Here is a 27605-nt window from a genome sequence, read left to right on the forward strand (position 1 = left end):
TTTATGCATTAATATGTACTATCTTCGGTACAAAATTTAATATATTTCATTTAAACAAACAATTCAGTATAAGACAGCAACATAACTGTATTTACAGAATTCAGAAAATGCAAATGGACAAAATCCAACATGTACATATAAATAATAATAAATATGAAATTAATAGATTGTCCTTTGTTCTACAAAGAGAGAAGATTGTAGGGTCTCCTTTTTCCCACATGAAGATCACAAATTAACCTGGAGTGGAATGTACATTAGATTAATATAAGACAAAATCACAGACTGTAGAAAATTATGAAATATAATAAAAATCAATAAATATAGGGAAAATTAATTTGAACTGTAAGCAGGTGTTCATCTATTGTTCATACACCCCAACTAATGCCAACACACCACACATCATTTTTTTTAAATAACAGAATTTAGCCACTACAGACTTGCAGGGTTTTTTTTTTGTGTGTGTTCATATACTGTGATAAAAGCAATCTGTTGTGAAACATGTGATGAATTCCGTGTTATTTTCACTTTTAAATATATGCATACATATTTATTCATAAATGTTTATAATGAATTTATTTAGAATAAACAGCTAAAGAAAAAAAAGTGGATTATTCCCTAAAAGGCGGTTAATTGAATAATTGATATTTTACTTAAATTGCCTGACAACATTTTGTTCATGAATATTTAACTACAAGTAAATACGAAGCTCAAAGCTGGGTGTTAATGCAGCAAAGTCTAAATTTGTCCACCACACACAGGTGAAAGAAAAACTTGCATTGTGTGTGCATCATCAGTCCTTCACCTTGGTCTGTATATCAGACATTTCAGTCTGCAAAACAGAAATAAAGCATTCAGAAAATAGCTCAAGGAATTTACAATACATCAATTCAAAAATGTGTCATTAAAAATCATCAAAAGATGAGCAAAAAACTGCATGTAAATTAAATGCACAAACAATCTATAAAACAACTTGATGGAGAAAAGCCTAGGGAGAGAGTGTGAAAAATCAAGCTGCACTATATATGGAATTGTTCATTGGAATTAGAATTGGTTCCTATCGTAAATAATAAAAAAAAAATTATTCTTTTTTGTCCTTCATGTCTTTCCGTGTTTTATATCCCTTGAATCCAGCCTGGATTTTGGTAGCTGCCTTTTCCACTTCAGGATCATTTAAATCAATGTCCACTTCCTCTTCCTTCCTTCCTTCCTCTTTAGTGTCCTTGGCCATTTTATCCTTCATTTCCTTCCTGGTCTGGTATCCTTTGAAGCCAGCCTGTATTTTCGTTGCGGCTTTTTCCACTTCAGGATCATTTAAATCAATGTCTGCTTCCTCACCTTTAACTTCCTCCTTGGCCATTTGTCCCTTTACTTCCTGCCTGGTTTTGTAGCCTCGGAATCCAGCCTGGATTTTTAGAGCAGCTTCCTCTGTTTCTTTGCTAGTAAGGTCCGGATCTTGACTAGGGGCTTCCTCCGCAGGTTTGGATTCTGTTCCCTTGTCATCCTGGAACATTTAGACAGACTTTAATAAGAAATTCCACTTAAAGAAATAACATTATTGCAATTTCTGAACTTGTCTTTCAAAATATTTCAGATCAGTTTCAATTTTTTAAAATTTAAATTAAATTTTTTACACACTATACCCAGTTTTAAACATATATGTTTACATATGATTATTTCACTGCAAGTGCTTTTTCAATATCTACTCTTCAATATATTCTATAAAATTCTTCAATTAACCATATATAATCTACTGGAAGAAAAATGCTGAGTATAGACAACAGAATGCAATGCTAAATGTTCATGAGACCAATTTGAAAACTCTGCACAATTATAGCTGGTTCACTCGTTGACATAGCCAGCGTTTGTGCTTCTACTGTATAAAGTAAAGGATGACTAAGGAATTAGTGCTCTTGCTTCAGCAACAAAGGTGCTACACTATCAAACCCGCTAAAATAAGTACAAAGTATTTGAATTGCATGCAGAGATTTTTGATTTTTGATAAAATATTGAAAACAGAACTTTGAGAAACTAACAGGAAGAAAAGTAACCATGCATACAAAATAAGACTTCTATTCCGCACCTGAAAATCGAAATTCTGATATTAACTAAAAATATATACAAATTCAGTGTATACAGTGGGGATTTGGGAAAACACTCTTTGTTATTTCTAAAGGGTTTCATGCAGTTGTTAAAATGGAATTCTGAAATACAACACAGAGAACACCCAGTGGCAAACAACCATCTAAACGGGCTCAAACCTGATGGGCATCTTTCCTAGCTCTAAAGCCTTTAAATCCAGCCTGGATTTTAAGGGCAGCTTTCTCAACTTCAGGGTCCGTGAGATCAATATCGATCTCTTCTTCTTCAGGCTCAGGTTGGGACACAGGTACTGGGCTGCTGGTTTTCGTGACCTTGCTCTGTGCAGGGCATTGGAGGTAAAATGGGTATAGAATTAAGTACGTTGGAATATTTTTCATTTTTAACAAACACACGGAAAAAAAATTTTGGAATTTCTTTTTCCAGACATCAAAATCAGAATGGGCATGCATAGATTGCTAAAGGGAAGAACCTTTTGTTGATCAGATTTTCGAGCCTTTTTCCTAAATCCTGCCTGAATCTTAGCTGCAGCACTTGCTACTTCTGGGTCATTAAGATCTATATCAATGACTTCGTCCTGCCCTTGTTTGCCAGTAGGGGTGACTTCTGAATTCTCTACCTGTACAGGGGTCAAGGGTCACATAAATTAGTAAGCAAGCTTGATTAGTATATTATATATTGTGCTATAGATTGCTTTAAAGGTATGGTATACGGATTCTTTGATATAGGTAAAGTTCAACCTGAACCTATAACTGGTTGCTGGTTAGTACAGGACAGTTTGTTTATCATGATCAAAGTCTTATTTTTAAAAAAAAAATGTTTTAAAGAATGCAGCGCTGATCTAAATTTATCTCAAAGTAAGGAGATTTACACAATTTTTTATTGTATATATAATCATGCCAATATTGCTGTTCTTGAAGGAATACTATATCTGGTGCCTTACCATATGTATATTATCAGAAATGACAAGACCTTAATATTACATGACACCTGTTAATGTGTTAATAAGAGTCCCTGTCATATATGCAACCTGCATTCATTTAAACAAAGTCAAGGACAAATAGCAGCCATGACAGACTTGTATCAAAGGACATGAACTAGTATATGATCAGGAAACTCCTACTGGACATGCATTTGCAGTGTTACAGTAAATTCTTATAAAATATATTCTTCATTCATTATCATAAATTCATACTCATTTACAATTGTAGTTTTATGTGCACTAGTAGAGGAATTAATTAACAAAGAATTTCATCTTTCAATTCATAAGTTTGAAACAATATTTTCATTCCAATTTTTTAGCCTTTGATGTCTCTACAATTTTTTTTTAGCTTTTATATCTCTATAAATTCATTGTATTATTGATAGCCATTTCCTCATTAATGTGTTGCAGTTGTAAACAATGTGCGTATGAATCTTGATAAATATAGAATGTTTATTTAACAACTGGTAATTCCAACAGAAATGAAAGTAGAATAAAATTAAAAACAAGAAATGAACTTCATTGAACTGAATGCTTCACACCAGCACATTTTTCACGAAGCACTAACATGCACTTCATTTATTATTTTCAGAAATGATATTTGTTTCTTAAATGTACAAAATTTTCGGGTTACATTACAGTAATGAATGAAGCACCATATGTGTACTTGAGTATCAGGATTGGAGCTGATGCAGTGTTTGACATAAACATGAATTAGCTTGAGTATCACGATTGGAGCTGATGCAGTGTTTGACATAAACATGAATTAGCTAGAGTATCACGATTGGAGCTGATGCAGTGTTTGACATAAACATGAATAACTTTTCTATTTTGTTTGCTAATGAATTAAATTCTCATCTTTAAACACAGACATCAATTAATGATTCAACACCAAATGTCCTGAAATAACAGTATGCAAACACTTGTATATTTGTACCAGGTAATAAAGTGATGTATATTGATGTTTTTATGATTTAATAATTGTGGACTGGTACAGGTACATGTTAGTAACTATAATGTATATTTGTACCGGGTAATAAAGTGATGTATATTGATCTTTTTATGATTAATTGTGGACTGGTACAGGTACATGTTAGTAACTAGGGGTTAGTTCTGGTGCCAACCTTCTTGTTCACAAATTCTTTGCGAGTCTTGTAACCTTTGAACCCTGCTTGAATTTTAAGAGCAGCTTGTTCTACATCCGGGTCATCGAGGTCAATATCTACTTCCTCTTCCTGTTGAGATGGTTCCTATATGGTTATCGCCCAATAAAACAAAAGTTAGCTGAACAAGAGCAAGTAAAGCAAGAAAACACTAGACATCAGTATTGTCTCCCACCACAAAATTACAAAGCGCATCAAAATTTAAAAGCTATAATAAACTCATACACATGAAAATTAATCAGCCATTGCATCTATTTTTACTCTCAACTAGAGTTTAAGTGAAATCCATGAGCTCTCAGCATAATCATTTCATTTGTGAATTTAACAGAGACATTAAAAGACTAATGAATAAAAGCAAAAAAGAAAGTATGATTACAGCAGTAATGAAAATGAAAGAAGCTTAAGAAAAGTACAGATTATTTTGGCACCCTGTAAATGCTATGACTGATTGATTAATTGCGTTATATATGGTCAGTGAAATATCACTGGTAATTATGTTGGGGATATTGAAGTGTTTGTTCATGGGCTCAATATATGATGGACTGCAAGCGTGACTGATATTTCCATGTAAGCTGATTCCTCAGGTGAACAACAGTCACTAAAAGCTTCACTCTATAACACATCAACTGCTGATATAGGCATGAAAAGTTCAGCTTGAAACGGATAGATAGAATAAATGAATGATAATTCAGAACTATAGGAATACAAATATCAAACAGAGATGATAAAGCTGCTCTAACAATAAAGAGGACTGTGATTCTAAATGCCACAGAACACACACAAGCAATGAATGCTATAGGCTATACTAAGAGAACCAACCAACCAACCATCAGAGGTTTCATCTCTTTTCGTGCCTGGTAACCACGGAAACCAGCCTGGATCAAAACGACAGCATTTTCTACATCGGATTTGTTTAAATCACTTAAACCCTGATCCTCCTTAACCTGTTAATTGTCAAGCAGTTACAAAGCTTGCTGTTAGTTTAGTCACTTTGGTTACAGTTGTACAATTTGCTCATATTTACAAGCTGTCAGAATTGCTTTTAATATTGAAATGGAATTGTTAAGAATACGTTCATGCCAAGCCGTTTACAGTAAAATAATTTGAATGACCATTATTTCACAGCTGTATGAAAATTTACTATTCAAATGTATTGCTAATTAATAAGGTTACTTCATGACTACATTTTGCATTTTTAGATGAACACAGTTATCAACTAAGACTACATTTGTATTTTTAGAACAACACAGTTATCAACTAAGACTACATTTGTATTTTTAGAACAACACAGTTATCAACTAAGACTACATTTGTATTTTTAGAACAACACAGATACCAACTAACAGTACTGATCAGACTAAATTTTTACGTCTAAGCAAATAGTTCACAAGCCTGCCCCTTATGCATTCCAAATATGCACATTTATTTCTTAGTAAAATTTTGACTGCAATTCATGATAAACATTTCAAATGGAATAAGAAACAAAAATCATAACAATTTCTTCACATATTTGGCAACAATTTTCATTGTCGATAATCAAATTAATATAGTGAATCAACATATTGAACTTATCAAAAACATACAATTTTGATTTGACAAATTTCACACTCGCTTTCCGAGTTCCTCTAGGTGAGCATTGCATAAATTCTTGGTTAGCTCTTAAAAGATCTGATGGGTACTGTATGCTGTTCAGAAATATTGCTTAAAGAGAGAACAATAGGTATGAATTTCTCAACAGATTGAGAGATGATGCAACTTATCAATCTATTTATATATAGTAGTGGACAATAATGGTTATGTATCCCTTACAATGACGATATTGATGCCTAAAAGAAGTCAGAGTGAGTGTTGATTTCTGCCCCTAATATCAACATTTTGAAATAACAATCTAATTAAATTATTGAGATCTTTTCCAATTGCTCCGATATTCTATGCTAGAAAAATTAGGAAAAGAGCTGATTTTAATTAGATTGCATTTAATTATGAAGAGAAGTATGTAGCTACAAAGTAAATCTTAGAAATAAACCATACATCAAATATCAATTTTCATTGTGATGTAACTGACAGAGAACAGGCATACCTCAACACTATTAACTTGACTATGTATAAAATGATTACAATACTGAGATCTGTGAATGTGGTGATGGAGTATACCTTAACTGTTGGATTGTCTGTTATTTAAAAAAATAAATTAAAAATAGATAGTAGACAATGTGATTAAAGCTTACATACAGAAATTGGCTAGCAGCCAATATAACTGATGCTTACATACAGAAATTGGCTAGCATCCCATATAGCTGATGCTTACCTCTAGGAACTGGCTAGCAGCCCATGTAATTGATGCTAACATACAGAAATTGGCTAGCAGCCAATGTAATTGATGCTTACATCTATAGGAATTGGCTAGCAGCTAATGTAACCAATGCTTACATACATTCAAGAGACATTGATTATTTTTTTACCACCTAGTTAATTAGATGCCTGATTAACTTTAAATTTCTACTGTTTTACATAAGAGATGCTAGTCCTTTGAAATTGAGATAAAAGTGATCAATACCATTCATGATTTGTTTCCAGTAAGCCATTACATTATCAATTTGCACGAACTCACTTTAATTACAAGCAAACATTTCTCTTCTCGAAATATGAATTTCAAAATATTGATGAAGTATTCATCTATTGCCTATCTCTTCTTATGACCTTATTTGCAATAGAATACATTTATTGCTTTTCTGGGGGAAATTATTTTTACTCTGAATTCTATTTTGTTTTGGTTTTTTTAAAAACTCACTATTGTAACATTCATTTTATTCAAGCACCAAAAATTAACTGAGTTTGACCAATCTTAATTTCATTGAAAAAAAAAGGTAATGATTCCTCATGACAACCAGATCATAATTGAATTATTTAACCACAGCAGTTAAGGTTACTCGATCCTCATGTGATGTCATAGGTTTTTGCAAAAATCTTAATAAATTAAACTTTGTGCATGATAGAAATATATCTTTCTGAGGAATATTATTCACTGGATATAATAAAAAATCTGGTTGACTATTAATACTGAAAAAGTTTATATTTTCCATAGATAATCAATTATTTATGATTTTAAAAATGTTGTCAAGGGCAATAACTCCTGTGCTGGAATTTCCTCAACTGGATGTCTATTATATATTGGTTTCCCTAATATCCATGATTAATCTATACATATTTATGAATTAGTAGGTTTTTTTTAAAACTGTTGATATTTAAATTTTGTCATTTCAACAAGTTTTTATCTATTTTTATTATTCTGTTTAACGAAAATGAAAATGATTTTCTGATGTTGATATATACTTCTGTTTTTGTATGTCTGACATCTTTAAAAAGGTGGCAACATATACATTTTCTTTGGTTATTAATTGAATTAAACTATATTGAGTGGAAATTTATAAAGTTTTTCCACTTTTAACCATTAATATTGATTAGTCACATGAGGATGGAGCTACCTTAAAACATACAGTAAATGTCTTAAATAACAAAAAATAATGAGAATGAAAGGCACATAGGAGACCATTTTTAGAAAAATCAAATTAGATGCATTCCTAGTAGTTTCTGACACTCTGTATTTCCTAAATACTGACAAAGATGTTGTACATATTTCTACAATAACAAGCCTTAGGTGACAATCTCACTCATGAAGATGTTGAATGATATATGAAATGCTAATGTGATGCTAATTAAAGTATATGAATATATGACTGAATAATTTTGAGCTTTATGATTAGCTGAGTTCCAACAAATTAGATAAGATAGAATATAATATTCCCTTTCATGTGCCTTCAAGTGAATGTAACATTTGTTTTTTTTTCCAACATTGGACCAAAAACAAATTGGGAATTCCCAAATTTATATGAATGGATATTATTTTCTGATCACTTTTGACTAGGTCTTGCACTGTAGCTGTAAACATAAATGAATGACAAGGTATCATTTGGTTAAAGTTCTGATAGCCAATTTTGATGTTTTAAATCATTAATAATATCACATGTTAAACAAATCTTCACATCTCTAACCACTTTTGACTAGGTCTTGCACTATAGCTGTAAACAAAGATGGCCAACCAAGTATCATATTGTAGGCTCTATTAGAAAGTTTTGAATTATTCAATCATATAAAGAAACAATTATTGACATTTTCCTTGTGAATATGATGCTTTAGCTACCCCCGAAGTACAAAATTCCCCTTGCCCTCCTGGTACACTGAAAATTGTACTTTAATAGGTCACTAAACCATCACATTGACCTAAAAATGTCAAATATTTTATAGTGTTGTTATATTCTTATGCTATGCTACTGGTGCTATTGATATTAGATGCAATATTTTGGTGCTACCTGTTACAGTCTGTGCAATTGTTAATATATGTTACATTGATTCTGGTGCTAAGCTGATAAGATTTTAACTGGTGCATGTGCTATAGCATCTTCGCTACCCAAGGGTTTACGATCCACTCCGCTCGAAGTGGAGTGGATCGTAAACCCTTGGCTAGCAAACATGGTGCTATAGTGTTTTCCTATAAATACATCGGTACATGTACTAGTAGGTGTTTTGCATCAGAAGCAGAGACACTTGAAGTAGAAGTATTGATATCTGAGGTGAATATTGCCAACATTTATTGAATCCTCACACCACTATGCTTAACGCATGTAGTTTACCATTAAGGGTATACCATTTCATTTTTTTTTTACCCTAGACCTCTGAAATAGAACCAGAAATGATCAGTGATCAATAAATTTCATGATCCTGTTTCCAGTATACTATTGAAATGTGCATTATATTACAAGGAAATTCCTCACCTAAGTAAGCAAACATTTTTTTGTTTTTCAAAAAATGAGTATCAAAATTTTGATAAACAACACTGTTTTTCAGTCATTTGAGAATGACAATGCAAACATGTCACATATAGTAACAGATATCTAATTCTTATTGGCAATATCCACCACACTTTTGAATCCACTTCATTCTTTTTCACTACTTCTGTATACTCTAATCTACACTACAGAGGCCGATAGAACCATACTATTATGTGTGCTCTATATCCAATATCTAGTGCTCTAACATGAAACCCCTCCACCTACAGTGTCATGCTAAGACACAAACCTCTGCTTTCTTCTTGCTCATCTCTTGTCGAGTTTTATGACCTCTGAACCCTGCCTGAATTTTAGTGGCAGCTTCTGCCATTTCTTTCTCACTGGGTAACGGGGAACCTGATTTACTTCCTGTGCTGGTCTTTTCCTAGAAAGTTAGTAACACATCAAACTGTTAACCTGCACATGTTTTTGGTAGATTCTCTAAAAGAGTGTGTGAGACAATTAGGGTCATATGCAAATTAGTATAAAATCCTCTATGTCTTAAATCAGTTAAATACATTAAACTTTGCTCAAATGTGCATATAAGCATTGAACACTAATTTTTCAGTTTTTATGATACAAATTTATATTTCCTAAAAATTACATAATTTTTTAAATTTTAATATAAATGCTCTTGTATATGATGAATATATCAATGAAACTTACAACTGTCTTTAAATCAATTATGAACAATTTTGAAAAAAATTCAACAAAACTTAACAGAACAAATATGTCCAAATTAGAAACAAACAAAAAAGTGAACCTGAACAAAATTATCAACAGTTTCTAAACAACGAAAAAACAAATGCAGTTGAATTCTACCTGTACAACTCCGAGTTATAAGAATCTGCAAACTTCAACTCTAATGGAAATGAATTTGGCCGAAAATGAATATAATAATCCAATGTCCAATAAAACAGATGACAACTGATGATATTCAGATTCACAAGGATCTCATAAGAAAAATTTGGAATGCTCCAAACCTTGATACACATCCAACATGGGAATGCATGATTTCCAAGCTGGCAAAATTATTGATTCCCAACTGACAAGAAGAGTCTGTTTATTACTCTTTGTGGAAATGTTTTGTTTTTTGACTTGTGTATGAAACTTTACCAATTCATATTGATGTGATAATACTGAGCAATTATAGAATGCATCCTGCCACTTTTTCTTATTTGTGCGTTGTTTCTTATTGATTTCACATTAGAGTGCGATTAGAGCATAGAAGACTATTGCACATTACAAGAACCGGCAAAGTTTTCTTTTAACTTTAATTTGAAAACAAAACTACCTCTTGATTAAATTAGCTCACTGCACCAAGACTTGTACTTTTTACGACACTATGTCACAAGATGGGAATTCAAATGTTTTGTAAAATTACTTGTATCGATTGATTTGTTTGTCTATCATCTTAGCTCAGTGCATAACGTATCAGTTTACTGACCCACAAATCCTGAGTTCAAATCTGCCGGAGTCTTTTGTTCAAATTTATTGAAATAAATGTTTGAAAATCATGTTTTTTAACGATTTAAATTGCATATATTTTTTTCCTTTTTAACATATGTACTTCTTACATATCATAATATTTTTCATAATTTCAAAATCATTTCATGCTGATTTGAGAAGCTCTGTCAAGGTGTAGCTAATCACCTTAGATTTATCTCGACTTAATGTTCATTTTTGTACAGTCAGACAAAGTGCACAACAAATAAACACAATGCAATCTATCTTGAACACTTTGATACCAACAAAGAAGTGAGTCTGAATCCTTCTGTAATTCATTATACTGACATAACAGTGAGATCGTGATACTGATTGTGCTAACGCCTACTGCGACACGGGACCTCCATTTTTAAGGTCATATCTGAAAGACCCATGACTCTCACTTCTAAAGATGGGTGCTTGACAAAGGACCAGTCACTAAACCTACGGCTCAAGTTTGCTGTGGTGCTGGGATAAAGAATCTGAATTTCGGATCTCACAGTTGCCAAGTGAGCACCCTAACCACTGATATGACAGGTCACTCTAGCTACAATTATGAAGCCCTCTCCGATCCCCCCCCCCCAAAAAAAAAGTCTGAGAGGGCTACATTATTGCAGCTAGCTAAGGTCTCTCTAATGATTGGTTTTAGCAAAAATACTCCTATCATGTCTTTCTAAATTAATAACCACTTATGGGCATAATCATTCCTTGTTCTTTGACATGACATATTTCAAGATGAAAAAATACCAATGGGGGTTAGATATGTTGGGAAGTATATTGTGTGAAAGAAGCATTACCAGAGCAGAGCCAGCATTTAATGGCTGAATGCTTTTACAGCGCCTCTGTTTCATGTATTGAATTTCTTAATATCTTTATAATGTCTTGTGCCCATAATAACATCGCACGCTTCATAAGTAACATATACCGTAAATTAGGAAAATGTTGCAAGACTTAATTTCTGAAAGTTTCCCTTGTAAGAATTTTCAGTGAGACATGATTTTTGTGAATGTCCAATTTGTTTAATGCTGTTTCTTTATGTAAAAAATATTCATGAGAATCTTATTTTCACGACCTGTGTAGCTAATTTGTGCGGATACAATCTCTCAAATGAGGTGATTTACAATGTATTGATAAAATGAGAATTGACAGGAAAAAACACAACTCCAACAGAAATTGAAACAAAGCATAAAAAAGAATGAACCTGGTTGTCAATATTGTGTGCTTGCTAGTGCACTAAGTAATGACTAAGATAATCCATATCACCATTCTACATCCCCCCCCCCCCCCAATTAATCAAAACTGTTCATTTTTGGATTGAATTAATTAGGATAAGACATTAGAACTGGGATAAAACAAGTAATTTTCATCTCCTCTGTCATGTACATTTTCCCCTAGATTTGTTAACCGACAGAGTTTCATTTCACTGGGTTCCACTTTCTGTTCATTTCACTGGGTTCCACTTTCTGTTCCACTGACATATGCCTTTTCCATCAATTTTGGAGACTATTTTTTTAATGATCAGATTTGGCATGACTATATATATATTTCTCTGATGAATTACAATTGTAAACAGACAGGTACGGGAATTAATGAAGGTCCTTATAACAATAATGTGTGAATCCATCCTCACTGTCATTGTGAAGTCCTCTATATGGTGGCCTGTGTAGAGAGAGGATTAAAACAGGTGTCTCAATAAGTACATGCATCTCAAACCCTGACATTAAAATGAAGGAATCACTAAAATAAGCAGCACTAACAACCAAATATAAATTCTATTCATTTGTCTGAGCGGAAGGATGACCTTCATTTTCAGCAACTGGGCTGAGCCACAAAAACCAGAAATTAAGGTGCATCCAGTTCTTCTTCTGATGATCTTATAATTTAATGCTGTGTAAGGAATCTTTTTTTTTTTTTGGGGCTGCATTTCAAAGGTTTTTTTTCCCCCTTCAAATTATACATAGATCTGTTTTTCTAGATTAAATTTTCAATATCATCAAAACTTGGGGGAAAAAACATCAAAAACACTGCCCCCCCCCCCCACTCCTTTTTTGAAAGATGTCTGAAGCTTGCGTCAAAATGAAAAGATGGGAGTGATATTTTCTTTTTAATTCAATACTTTCTGACATTCACAACAAATTAGTTTGCAGGGGAAAAAATCTGATTTCTTAAGCACACCAAAAATCTCTCGAAAGGCGATCCATTAACAAAGCAATGTACAACCGCCTTATAAATCTCTCCTGTATTGAGGCTGAAGCAAATCAGATTTGACTGCCACTAATTCATAAGTCTGTTGCAGATTACTGACAGCAACATATCTGACAAAATAATTGATCTGTACAAATACAGACCTCAGTATAGAGAAGTAATTTAGAGCCTCAAACTCTTCATAACATATATTGGTTGGCTGTAGTGACTCTTCTGGTCTGGATCAATTCACCCCAATATTTGGCTGATGAAGACTCATGGGTGAGAGAGTCCATTATAGTGTGTGTAGACTTCCATTATAGTGACAAGTATCAAGGAATCCCAGGAGATGAGGGATTCATCACAAAGTCTTCTACTCATAATAGAATCAATTTGCCAGGAACATAAATTTTAGAGTTTTTATGAAGCTTCCATAACATATTCTCTGATGGAGCAACTATATTTTTTAATTTCCATTCATGGCTGCTCAAATAATCCAGGTAGACCATCAGTTACTTGCAATGCATTAACAAATGTTACGGAATACGATATGTTCCAAGCAACAAATGACAAAAAGACACAAGTCCCAGATGACCTGTTGTGTTTAGACAACACTGTAAGCAAGAAGCCACACTGTAAGCTCAATTCTCACACACACAACACACATCTTTTAACATCAAGCCTCATTACTTTCACAATATATAAAGCACCTCCATACTAAACATCCAATTATGTCTGTTATTCCTTGACTACTTTGACTTACCATAAAAACCTGAACAGGTAATAAAAATGGTTTTGAAATGAATTTAAAAAATTTCTAATATAATACATAATCAATAGTTCTTTCATTTATGAATGTAAATTCAAGTGCACGAGTAGAGAATTTGTTGAAATTATTATCACGTCAGTATAACAAACGATCACACTCTCTAATTAGCAACATTTTCTGTGCTACACAGTGCATGCTTTCAATTCAACATTGACCATAACCTACCTTCTTGTCCTTGACCTCTTTGCGAGCTTTGTAACCTTTGAACCCTGCCTGGATTTTGATAGCTGCCTCTGCCACTTCTGGATCATCGAGATCAATATCCACGCTTTCGTCTTTACTGCTTCCTCCCTTCGACAGCCTCTCATCAGCCTCCTTCTGCTGTTTGGCATAAGCCTCGGGATCTCTGAAACAATAAATACATTGCAGATATATTCACATGTCACATGTTCACTTTCCAGCATTAAAAATGTGTGTTAATTGTTTAACCCATAATACTGTACCTATAGGACACAGGTAATCCTCCAAGGAAATCTTACTCTATCAAAAACAATTCAAATGCATAATAGTACCTCCTAAGAAATCTTACTCTATCAAAAACAATTCAAATGCATAATAGTACCTCCTAGGAAATCTTACTCTATCAAAAACAATTCAAATGCATACTAGTACCTCCTAAGAAATCTTACTCTATCAAAAACAATTCAAATACAAAATAGTACCTCCTAAGAAATCTTACTCTATCAAAAACAATTCAAATGCATGATAGTACCTTCTAAGAAATCTTACTCTATCAAAAACAATTCAAATGCAAAATAGTATAGACAGGACTAGCTAAAATTTAACATTCAGAGGATCCATTCAGGGTGACAAAAGAAAAGACCTATGAGGAGAACAGTTTTCTGGAAAAAGTCACATTGTTATATCAGGTTTCTTTAAGTTATTTTCTGGTGTATATGTATATGAATTTTTCATATTTTCATTTCAAACTTATAATTCATTATCTACAATGTTGAAATTAACCTTCAAATTTGGCCTGAAATTCACCTTTTAAGCACCAATTTTGACATGAATTTTGGCTTTGAAGTCCTTCAAGACAGACCTGTCCCTAAGATTTTTTTATATAATTCAAATACATGCATCATGCACCAGTGACATGTTTTATTGTTGCCAAAAACAAATGTCTTGTAAAATGAAAGTATATCAAGTAAGGAGTGAGCCTGAATGTAATTAAGACTGGATATGCACCATTACAAAATATTAAATATCCTATAAAGCTCAAAATATGTGAACAATACTTGCACCAAGCTAGCACATCATTGTAATAGGTCTGTTAAAAGTTTATGTCTATGTCCACATACTAAAGGTATTCAAAAACAATTAAAATACATTTACTCAGCCATATGTGACAAACAAGAATGATATGGGCGAGATTGCTGCAAAGACTAAAAAAAGATCTGGAATAATAGGTTTTTTCTTTTGTTACACTGAAATGATCCTTTATAAACTGAAAAAAAGTTATTTTCTGTATAATCAAGGGACATAACTCAGGGAAAACACAAGTGAGAACCTTCAAATCTGGAGATCTCTGTGTTTTGTTGTCCTAAACAACATTTTAAAATTTCGCACGATTTGGAAGACACTCAAATAATCCCCTCTTTAAACTAACAAGTCTCCCAAACTTCATTTGAAAGAAATGGGAGATCTGAAAGTGCATATCACTGAAAAGAGGTGTTTTAAGCTCTCCTTAATGCATTGAATTCCATTATCAATTTTGGCCGGAAGGGCTTAGATCCCAAGAACATGCAGCAGGCTACTTGCCCTTGGGTATCTTAACTCCCACCCAAATTCCTAATCATTTAAGAAAGGGCAATTTCCTCATAACAAATAGATTAACCCATGGGGGTGTATTTAGAGTTGAAAATTTACTAACTGTAGAAAAAGATTCATTTCTAATCACCTAGCTGAGTAGCTCAGTAGGTTAGCACATTGATTGCTGAACCGTTGATCAGAGGTTCAAGTCCAGCAAGGTTTTAAAATTTTTTTTCCAGATTGCCATCTACTAAAACTGCACTTTTTGACTAAATAAAGTATATTTGGAAGTTTTCAATTTCAAAATATTGTTGCATATATCCTCCACTTTTCATCCATTATCAAATTTCTCTGGCGTAGCATACATCCTTAACATTTGGTCTCCTAACCCAACAGTCATTATCACCAGAAGACTACCAGCAGGTAATAAAGCCAGCAGACATTATTATCAGAAAACTACTAGCAGGTAATAACAGTCCATTTCTATATGAATGTGACAATTCATCAATTATGCCTGATTTATAGGGTTTTTTTGGTATGAATTTATCTCGTATGCTGAAATATATTCTTTGTGGTCTAAATTATTCATGAACACAGTGAAATGAATTCTCATCCTTTTCATTCTATTGAGTTTATCAAAGTGAAGCTGTGCACACAGAGAGGTTCCCCTTCTCTCATTATTCATGTCTACCCAGTGCCATACAAACACTAATCAATATAATTAAAGAATCAGATGGCATAAACAATGTATACAAGCTTTACCAATTTATGTACCAAGTAGAACTGGGGTTGGGTTTTTTATGAGCCAATATTAAAATTGAAGCCTGCAAACACGCATGCAGTTTCTTTTATCTTAAAGAACCCTGCTGCGTTATTTGTACGACTGTATCTTGTTCTGCTCACTTCATCTGTAGAACTTTCTGTCTGTCTTGGTATCCACGGAAGCCAGACTGTATTTTAACGGCAGCGTCCTCTTCCTTCAATGTGTCAACTTCCTGTTCTGCATGGTGCCGGCGGTACTCTGTCTGAATCTTCAGGGCAGCCTCTTGCTGCTGCGGGTCACCGGGGTCAGTGGAGGGGCTCTGGAAGGAGTCATTGTTGTAGAAGCGGTCCTCTAACCTTGAACCATGAACAGCTGGGTCGTGTCCAGTCTCTAAATTCATCAAAACATTCAAAATTATCCTCAGGATGAGCAAATAAACTACAAGTTATATATCAAATAATTTCTTTCCTCTAACCATATCATCTTTTTTTTTTTAAAAATTAAAGCATTGTTCAGTTTCCTAAATTAAAGCATATCATAGAATAAAGTCAAGAAAACTGAATATTCGACACAAAGTCCAATAAAACTCATAAAAATCAGTCCACTCTAATGAAACTTTAACTTGGTTTGTGAACACATGATTAGTAAATCACATACCAAATTTCAGCTTCCTAAATCAATGCATCATTTAAAAAAGTCCAGAAAACAAACATTCAAGAAGTTCATTCAACCATTCTTACAATCTTTGTTAAAACAAGTCATTCGTCACAAAAGTGAAACCTGATCTGTCTCTACTCATTAGGTAACCACATATCAAGTTTCAGATTCCTAACCCAAGTTACACATCAGAAGTGGAAAACTGTCTGGACATAATTAAAGTCCCATAAATCTTGTAAAATTAAATCAACTCTAACAAAACTTAAATTAGCAAACTCACGTACAAAATTCAAGCTTTCTAAATCAAAGCATGATGAAAAATAAAAGTCTGGAAAACTAGGTTGTGAGAGACGGACAGAAGGGCGGGCAGAGTGCAAACTAGCAGCCCCCCCCCCCCCCCGTAAGGACTCATGATTGAAACAAAGGTAAATTATCAGAAAGTGACTCTACAATGTAAATCAAACCCTTCTGACTAGTCCACCGCATGACCATCATTACTCCCACATAATTTCCCACACTCATTGCACTTGTCATTTAATCTATACACATAACTACATGTATATTTATGTAGTGTACTGGTAATCAATATCACTGAGTAGAATTTCCTACACTTCAATCCTATCACCCCGAACACGTAAAAGGATCAATGTTCAGTTTTTATATTACCCTGTGCATCAATAGGACCGGAGCTAGCACAGGAGGCTATGCTATGAAAAGATGACCTCTTCTTGCCAACAAATTCCCGAATCCTGGAGAATTTAGTACCCATTACTCAGATCTTCTCTAGTAACACACAATGCTGCGTAACTTTGGTTTAGTTCAACAAAACCTCATTGATGATGGCACATTGTCAATCAGTTTCCTTGTCAATAATGGCTTAGTTGTGTCTCTTTTTTTTTCTTTTTTTTCTTACACAATTACACAACTCCTTTGCTGAATTACAATATCCTCTTATTAAATAAAACCGTTCTATCCATATCAGTGTGAGTGGGCATGTAAGTCTCAGTGAATTTCACTCACATTCCCCCGATGGACCTTTTGCTGTTCTATCTGTCGACTCATCAATGATGCATGGGTACCCTTTTACTTATAACCCATGCAGTGATCAATATGTTATCAGCACCTCTGCAGGATCTGACAACTATACAGAACATTTACAGTTTTCAAACAGTTTTTAGTTCAATAAACTAACACAAAAGAATCACAAAAGCAAAATCAATAGTGATAATAGAGCCATTTCAATTAATTTCCTCCCATTACTAAACCTCCCAATTGGCAATATTGTATCAGATTGAGACTAATGCAATATCAAAACAGTTTGTTTTTTCTTTGTCTAAATATTTAGTAAATTGAGAAATTAATTCATGTCAAAAGAGTTTGTCACAGAATTTACAAATTTGGTAGAGGTCTCGCTACTCTACATGACTTGCGATTATCTGTAAAATATTGTAATGCACTTAGTTTTTACAGATATGCAATTGTTGAGATTTTAATTTAAAAATTGGTCAATTTTTGGACAGTTTCTGCCCCATCCCAAAGGCCCCAGGGGTAAAGGAGTCTTAAACATGTTGAAATTAAAAATTTATGTCCTCCTTGTCTCAAAGTTGCTTCTTACCAAATTTGAAGAGAATTGGAAGGGTAATTATCAAGAAGACATTAAAAATATTCAAATGTTAACACATAACAAACGATCAATGCATAATAAACATCTTCTTCATGTTATTGATATATGCACCCAGGGGTGCATGAGCCGAGTTGCATGGGATACATTGTAAAGTCAGGAATGATGTGACATAGTTATAATTGTGAATATTCGGATTTAAACTTTTAGAGTTATCATGCAGATCCAGATATTTCCAAAATTTTCAATCTTTTTTCAGGACTGTGACCTTGACCTTTTTTGTCCAAAATCAATAGGGGGTCTTTCTAACCTGATATCCAACAATATAACCAAGTTTCATTTGATTCAGTTTTAAACTTTTCGAGTTACTGTCCAGAAACCATATTTGTCTGAAGTTTTCAATCTATTTTCGGTCACTGTGACCTTAACCTTTTTTCTCCAAAATCAATAGGGGCCTTGCTTTGCTGGTATCCAACAATATATATCCAAGTTTCATTTGATTCAAATTAAAAATTTTCGAGCTATCCTCCTGAAACCAATTTTTTTTGGAAATTTACATCTATTTTCAGTCACTGTGACCTTGACCTTTGACCTATTTTCTCCAAAATCAATAGGGGTCTTCCTTACCTGGTACATAACAATATCTTCAAGTATCATTTGATTCTGATTTAAACTTTCTGAGTTATCATCCGGAAACCAAATTTTTCTGAAATTTTCATTCTATTTTCGGTCACTGTGACCTTGACCTTTGACCATTTTGGAGGAAAATGAATAGAGGTCTTCCTTACCTGATACCCAACAATATATCAAAGTTTCATTTGATTAAATTGTAAACTTTTCGAGTTATCATCCGGAAACTAATTGTTGACGCCCACCCGCCCGCATCACCAAACAATAGCCGAGTTCAACTTTGTTGCAACTCGGCTGAAAATTGAAACTAAATGGAAGCGTTAAATCTAAAGCCGCACCATGCCTTTTTTAATTGCACCATGCCCTTTTTTCTCTATAATTTTAAAAAAAATATTTGTTAACATAATCAATTGTTCTTTATTTCACAAGGTTGATTTGAAAAGTTTAAAATCAAGGCAGCAGGTATTAACTTTCAAAGAGGTTAAATGATTATTCTATTACTATCATAGTATGATACAATGAAAGTGCCCCGTAATTGTCTTGCCACAACAAAAAGTGCCCTTTTGAACATATGATATGTGTGCCCTCTCTAGATCCTAGATTTAACACTATAAATGGAGCAGGTATAAGGTAGTTATTTATCAAAATTGTGAATTTGATGACCCTAGGGATAGGGGTTTTGGTACTAGGGTGGGGCAAAATGGTCATATTGATTAAATCAAATGTATCTTTCTTACAGATGTGAAGTAGAGAAGATTTCTGAAATTTGACAGTGTTTGCCCTACCCCTAAGACCCCAGGCATCCAGCAGTCCTGAAATTTACAAGTTATGTCCCTTTTATCCCAATGATGCGTCATACCAATTTTTAAAAGAATTGAAATGGTAGTTATCAAGAAGTTTCAAATGTTCAATTGTTAACGGACGACGACAGACACAGACCAATAGCAATAGTCACCTGAGTGAATTAAGTGACCTTAAAAAGTTCAATGCTTAGGTAGTAGATAAATAATTATCATATCTGATAGGCTACTCTTAGAATATTTTTTTTAAAAAGCCTATCACATAATACAAGGACAGAAGAGCATAACTACTCTAAGTTTCCCTTGTAAAAAAATAGGAGTATGGCCAAAATCAGTTAACACTAAGACACTTGAATGCAAAATAATAAAACCATTTAACATTGTTTAATGAATATTTATGTTACATGATACCCTCAAGCACAGAGTAAAAGTGAGAAGATCTGCAAAAAAATTTCAAGAGAAACTCTGCCTACTCAACTTGATTTAAAATTGCAGGAATTTGAGTAATCTTTGATTTGAAAGAAAAATAAACAAGAGGCCCATAGGCCTAACAGTCACTTGAGTATTAGTTAAAAGTATTACTAGTCCCAAGGGCTATGGAATCTAGAAAAAAATATCCTGTTCTGAATGTTCAGTAACAGTATAAAACAAGATTTGTTCTTAAAACTTAAAAGTCCCCGAAAGTGCATATACTGATGAAAGATTTTACCAGGGATCAACAGTTGTCCGATTGCTCCAGGCAAGTGAAAGTATAGCTGCAATAATGTAGCCCTCTCTGACTTTTTTTTGGCGGGGGGGAGGGAGGGGGGAGAGAAAATGAAAACGTCAGAATAAAAAAAAATCGGATAGGGCTACATTATTGTAGCCAGTGAAAATCCAGTTCGGACAAATAGGTTTTCAAGAAATCAAAGCCTGTATAATTGTTATGAAAATTACTGAAATGATTTTTACAGATGATGATTTGCCAGACTGAGAGTGTTCATGTTGAAGAAGATAATGTAATTTAGGTATGTCCTCATCCTAATTAAGCTCATGGTTATCAGAAGTCAAATGTAAAACAAAGCTAGCTGTCAATCAGGCTAATTTTTATCTAATAATTGTGACACCGAAATTCACAGACAGCACATGGACAAGGTTGACAAAGAGACGAATGGCAGCTAGTAGACTATGTACAGGTAGGTAACTGACATGTTCCTCTATGGTATGCACATTGTCTTGGCTGTCAAAAATTTTGCAGGGAATATTACTAAAGGGAGGGGTGAACTGGTAAAAACTGTAAAAAATCATAAATTATGGTGGGAGTTATAGATTTTTTGAAACTGATGTGGGCAGTGCAGTGTGTTTACATACATATTTTTCTATCATGAATTTCTTTAAAAATTCCATTGACAGTCTCTGAGGAGTAATTTGAAGGAACCATCACTGAACAGCAAGAGAAGAAATTCGGTACATCTAATTTTTAAATTAACACATGTATTTCTTCGGCACAATATGTTACTATGTGAAATTTGGAAAAAATTTCCCTTCCCTTCTGAGATGGAGCTTTCGAAAATGTGGAGACATAAGACATGAATCATGCGCTGAAAAAGACAGGGTTTTAATTCTGTTTAGTTTTCTGGTCTCTTCCATTTCCGTCCAGAGCCACAGTTCTACAACTATGTTAATTAAAACCCCATTCTTACCCTAATTCTAACAGCAGTGTGTGAAATTAATGGTGGACCGATAGACAATGTCTATGGAAAATCCTGTCGGTCTATATCAATCAGAATGTTGATAAGCCAACTTGTCTATAGGAAATCTGATCAAGTCATATAAAGTCTATGTTACATTGATTTGTTTCTGCCCACCCCTTTTTATGATAAATTGTTCTACATTCTAATAATGAATCAATGGAATCAGAGTATTCCATTTTTAAAAAATGGGGGAATGGAACAGAATCACCTCAGTATGTACTTTCGCTTTCATCTTCATGTGCCCTTCAGGCCTTGGTCAATTTTGCTGAAATGATAATAAATGCAAGTTTCGCTACCAGTAGCGATCTTCTCTAATTGCCACTAATCCCAATCTTCATAATTGCTAAGGAACTGGGTGGTCATTTCTATATGGACACATATTTGCTCTCTGTAAGGCCAATTAAAATTAATTGATAGATTATCATCCCCGCCTGCCCCTCAAAAAATGGCCCCACCCCAATTTTTGTTTTATTTTCACAAAAGTTAAGATTTTAAACAAACTTGTGTCCCAGTGACTGGAGTGAATGAATCAAGTCACAGAATGTTGGTTTTATATCTTCTACCAAGGATTCTTTGAATGTTAACTTGATTAACACTTTGTGTGAGGCCTTATGTCATTAATTTTTCCCCCCTGGGAAATGAAAATGAAAAAATAAAATCCTCCCATATTTTTTTGTGACCCCGGATGATTATCTACTAATTAAGTTGAATTGGCCTAAGGTTGGTTGTATATTGTTTAACGTCCAGCTTGAGAATCTCTCACTCATATATGGAGATGTCACCATTGCTGGTGAAGGGGTGCAAAATTAAGGACTAGGTTAGCATTGGTGTTTATGGCCTTTGAGCAGGGAGTGATCTTTATCATGCCACACCTGCTGTGACACAGAGCCTCGATTTCTGCGGTCTCATCCAAAGGACCATTCCATTTAGTCACCTCTTACGACAAACAAGGGGTACTGAGGACCTCTTTTTAACCCAACATCACCATAGGACCTCTTCTGTAAGGAGGTGAGGGGAACCCACCAAGCACAAACTTTCCGAAGCTTTAACTGTTGAAAAAAGCTGAAGAATCAATGTTCGTAATATTTGCAAGGTTTTCCACCGTATATCTTTCATCTTCAGTGATTGGTTTTCATGTGCAAATTTTAGTGTTTTTATTTCGGCAATTAATTGGTGTGGTCTATAGACAATTAAAATGATTGTGGACAGAATGTTTACAGGATTGAAAAGTTAGTTTCACACACTGTAACAGGTTCCAGCCCTAATTTGTGTTTCATCAAAAATATTTCACAGATTATATGATTATCATTTTGAAAGTAAAAAAAAAAAAAGGAAAGATATTACCTGAGGAATTTCGAACTAACATATACAATTTATTTACATGAAATAACACAAATATAATTATATCAGTATAACATTACCCAAAAAGTGAACTGATTGTATTTTATCAGAATACAAAACATGTGTACAAAAGCTTGAAATTCATTGATACTTACGTTCTCGAACTTGCAAGAGTTGTTGAAAATATTTGGCACCAAATTCGTATATGTTTTCGGGCTGGCTTCTCAAACATTCTCTCGCTAAACCTTCTAAAATATTTTGAAAGCCCTTTGGCACTCTGAGTTTTGTGTTTGAAAATGGGACTGCCATGATTCAACTATGACTTTCGCAGATAGTTTGGCTTGACAACAACACGAGTTTATCCCCTTCTATCGTAAATATGGCTGCCGATTGTAAACGTCACTGGTAGCAACGAGTTCAAAGGTCAATCTTATATATGGCGGGAAAATTTTAAATAGTTGATACTTGTAAACACAAAATAGTTTACAACATACTCAAATATACATATGTGTTATTTCTATTGTAACTTGATCCCAAGAGTTGGTTCATGTCGAGTTGACAGGCGCGGATCATGAGATCAAACGAGACGCTTCAGCGAGTTTGATCTGATGATCCGCACCGATCAACGGACGTGATCCAACTCAGATCAAGTTACTGTAGTAATGATAAATTTATTATATACCCTATTATTAATTTTTAAATCCAAATTATCAAAAACATAGACATACATTTGTATGCAGTTTTGATGGTGACGCGGTCTTTATTTTCCACAAAGTTGCATTGTGACGTCATCGGTTTATCGGGGAAAATCGGATCACACTCTGTTCAAAATCACATGTACTTGTACACATGTATATGAAGGAGAGTGCATGGCAATATAGTTTGGGCAGTGATGGAGAGAGGAACGAAGCGTAATCAACCGTGGGTTTCCGATGATGCTATTCAGATGGCAAACTACGTACTTAAATGTGAAAATTAAAAATCATTATGGTTTCGAAAAACAACATGAAATCAAGTTTTAAAAGGAGATTTCCGAGTATTATTTTACGCCATTTACAAATTGAAGTTTGAAGGTATCAGGGTATCCCAGCACATATATACGATTAAACTGCTAAAATCAAAGATGAACGAGGAAATATCTAATGTAGGCCTATCTCCAAATTTTGCAATAACTTCTCTATCAAGATATAATGAGATGCTTATATGGCTTTCACAAATTCTGAAAATGAATCAACTTTGAAAATGCTATGTAAATTCATACCCAAAGTGAAACCACAGAGGCTAAGCCCGTTTTGGACCCGAACTCTGTGATACCATAAATATAGAAAGGGGTCTAACTCTGACCAAGATAAAAAAAACAACTACCCACTCGCTTCAAATGCCTAAAAAATCTTAAACTAGGTGCGGTATGCGTAATTTGCCGGTCTCCTTTAATGTTTTAACTACGTACTCGCATGCCAAATTTCAAGCCAAATCTCAGCCGAGATTAGTTTCTCGCCTAGATCTATAACAGCAGCAAAATTCAGACTAGTGTGGAAGATTTCGAACCTGTCAATTAAAATTTCACATCAATTATAAATACGCTACTTGCTTCCTCACACTTTAATAATACATTTCTATATGTTCGCCGTATCTGGATCGCTTATTTTACAAAAACAAAAAAAACAAAAAAACCTCCTGACTCTAACTGCCATTTTGAGAAACGCACTAATGACCCGAAATATATAAACTTTAAAGAAGGGGAAAATTGGTAAAAATAATCTGAATGAAAAAAAAATTAAACAAAAACAAAATATTAAGAAAACCAAAATATAACGTTCAATTTCGTTATCTAGGTGCAATATCACAAGAATAATGTTTTGATCAATTTTAAGGTATTTGAGATTTTAAGTATATCGGGTATTTAGTGATTTCATGAAAATAGCAGATCTTGTCAAAAGTTGATGCTGCTGAGGAAAAATAAGTCGTAGTAACGTCTACATTTATGATACCACAGACTTTGGGCCCAAAACGGGCTTAGCCTCTATGATCCAAACACTGACATTGATTAGCTTAGATTAACTACGCATTGTGCTTAAAAGACACCCGATCATGGTTGAGCTGAAAAAAATACTTTTCCATTTTTATTGTTTACAGTCCTTAACGAACGTATAGAATTTCTAATGGTCAACCAAAATTTGAATATAAGTTTTTGAGTAACAAGTGAGATACAACACTCACAATCCATAGTTATGTAAACAAGGCCCGTGCCATGTTTTTGTTTACATATAGATTGCTTGATAGAAAATAGCATGTTTCATTCAAAATGAGATGTGCTAAACACTAGAAACTATTAAATTATGTTCAAAATTAACTTGTACATTGAAAAATCTGCTTTGAACGAACTTTTACTGGTATATCTAGTTTATATGTAAACAAAAACAGGACACGAGCCTTGTTTACATGACAAAGAATTGTGATCTCTGTATCTCCCATATACTTCAACAACTGACATTCAAATTTTTGCTGACCATTAGAAATACCCTAGTTCAGCATTTTAAACATTTAAAATGGAAAAATGAAATTCTGAAATTTTCAGCTCAAATCGTGTCCATGCCGCTTTAAGTGTTACATGAAAGGTGAAGATAACGAACAGCGATCAATCTCATAACTCCTATAAGGAATACAAAATAGATAGTTGGGCAAACACAAACCCCTGGACACACCAGAGGTGGAATCAGGTGTCTAGGAGGAGTAAGCATCCCCTGTCGACCGGTCAAACCTGCCGTGAGCCCTATATCTTGATCAGGTAAACGAAGTTATCCGTAGTCAAAATCAGTGTGCCAAGAACGGTCGAACAATCGGTATGAAACACGTTAGACAGCTAGCATTTGACCCAATGAAGCGTTTTATTGGCAAACTAGATCGTTATAATGACCATAGCATTTGCAAATTGCTGACTTTAAACGAGACTGTTGAAACCCCTGCACCATCAACTTGTTTTTCAGTAGCCTGTCTTGATTTAAAAACTGACCATACGCAGAACAAGCTCTTGCGTATCTAATCAGTTGAGAGATATAAGCATCATATGCAGGTGATAATGGAATATTGCTACATAAATATGGGAAGTTGACGATGGAGAAGCTGAAATCATCCCGTTTGTCATAAAGTTGAGTTGTTAGTTTGTCTTTAATATATACTTTCTATAAAAATAACTAAGTATGAATGTGCTCTTCTGGATCCACCGTGACCAAACGTCATTTGGCCACTGTGGATCCATGCACTCTCCCTAACTTACAAAGTATAAACCATCATGGTTTATGAAAATATTGAGTAATAAAAACGGAACCAAATCACAAAATTACTGTGAAATAAATATACTCTCCTCTCCCCATTTAGGGCTTGCGATGATGACTAGAAGAATATGTGTTTGATTTCCTTCATTCAATCACAATTTACATTATTACCGGTCACTTAATCTGTAAAAGGTAGTAGAAATGTCAGTTTGAACTGACGAATTAAATCATATTAGGTAGTCACATTGATTACAGTGTAGCGGTGAGGTAGATCGCGTTTAAAAAGCTCGTACCTATAAATCATTCTCTCTAAGGAAAATAGATAATTAAGGCATCACAGAAGAGCTTTCTAGTATAAGTAATGGAGTAAATTATTCTATTTCTGAAGAGCTTCATGATTCAATATGTGCTTATTATATCCATTATACGTACATAAAATGTAAATATGATTTGAAAAGACCCCGAGGTAGACTAGTGCCTTCAATTATTCATGCACTGAAGCACACACGCGCGCGCGCGCGCACGCCCACCCATCCACCCACCCATGCACCTTCCAGTCCCACGATTTTGGATTTTGAGTTTAATTAAACCTTTTACTTGACTAGAGATTCAGGAGGCTCGGGTTTGAATCCCATTCTGGTCCGTTGCTAGTCCGAAATATCTGACGTTTTCCTGGCTTTTTTGTGATTTTGATATATACCGTGCCAGGAAAACGTCAGAACCGGCGCCATTACGTAAACTGGAAATTCGCCGCCTCCAACTGGAGGCGGCATTCTCGGGCCGATTTTAAATACTTTGGAGTCGAATTCTATGTTAAACTCATAATTTATTAATAAAACGATGCTTCTTGTACTTACTAATATCGGTTTTATGGGTTCTTTCAACGCAAAAAAGTCTTTTGAAACATTTTAACAAACTGTCAAGCTTTGTTTTGAGTTGCGTAACTCGTTCGCTCAAATGACAGGGCAAATTCGGTTTACTACAATTGTGTGCTTCTGCTATCGAATTTTGGAGTGATATTTTCTTTTTAATCGATATTATTAAGTACAATAAGTATCGTTTTATTAATTAATTATGAGTTTAACATCGAATTCGACTCCAAAGTATTTAAAATCGGCCCGAGAATACCGACTCCAGTTGGAAGCGGCGAATTTCCAGTTTACGTAATGGCGCCAGTTCTGACGTTTTCCTGGCACGGTAAATATCAAAATCATAAAAAAGCCAGGAAATCGTCAGATATTTCGGACTTGTCCGTTACATGTTCAGGACTTCTTGTTATGTACGATCTACTCCGAGAAAGGGAGATAATTCAAATTATTCATCAGTACAATTTCTGTGTATCATATAGATTACGAAATATTTTTGATGATTCTTTTTCAGATCTTATGTACTCAATCTCAAAATGTT

The 27605-nt window shown here is 34.1% G+C and overlaps 1 protein-coding gene across 11 annotated transcripts; it reads right to left on the reverse strand.

Annotated features, from left to right (window-relative positions):
- Window positions 1–24709, reverse strand: LOC125680627 (abnormal spindle-like microcephaly-associated protein homolog). 11 transcript variants are annotated; one of them, XM_056157329.1, is made up of 11 exons: window positions 23079–24709; window positions 16282–16531; window positions 13792–13972; window positions 9379–9513; window positions 5070–5186; window positions 4204–4329; window positions 2570–2716; window positions 2259–2417; window positions 1336–1501; window positions 803–829; window positions 1–237 (listed from the first exon to the last, which is right to left on the reverse strand). In XM_056157329.1, the coding sequence occupies exons 1-10, from the start codon at window positions 23230–23232 to the stop codon at window positions 825–827; spliced, it is 1440 nt and encodes a 479-aa protein (XP_056013304.1). In that variant the 5' UTR covers window positions 23233–24709; the 3' UTR covers window positions 1–237; window positions 803–824. The 11 variants fall into 11 exon arrangements, 10 of the variants coding, with proteins under 10 accessions (XP_056013304.1, XP_056013302.1, XP_056013303.1 ...); XM_056157327.1 differs by having other exon boundaries at window positions 776–829; window positions 23079–24707; XR_008800773.1 differs by having other exon boundaries at window positions 803–1501.
- Window positions 24710–27605: the final 2896 nt, after the last annotated feature.

The sequence above is a fragment of the Ostrea edulis genome, chromosome 2 (assembly GCF_947568905.1).
Source record: "Ostrea edulis chromosome 2, xbOstEdul1.1, whole genome shotgun sequence".
In the NCBI taxonomy this organism is placed as follows: Eukaryota; Metazoa; Mollusca; class Bivalvia; order Ostreida; family Ostreidae; genus Ostrea; species Ostrea edulis.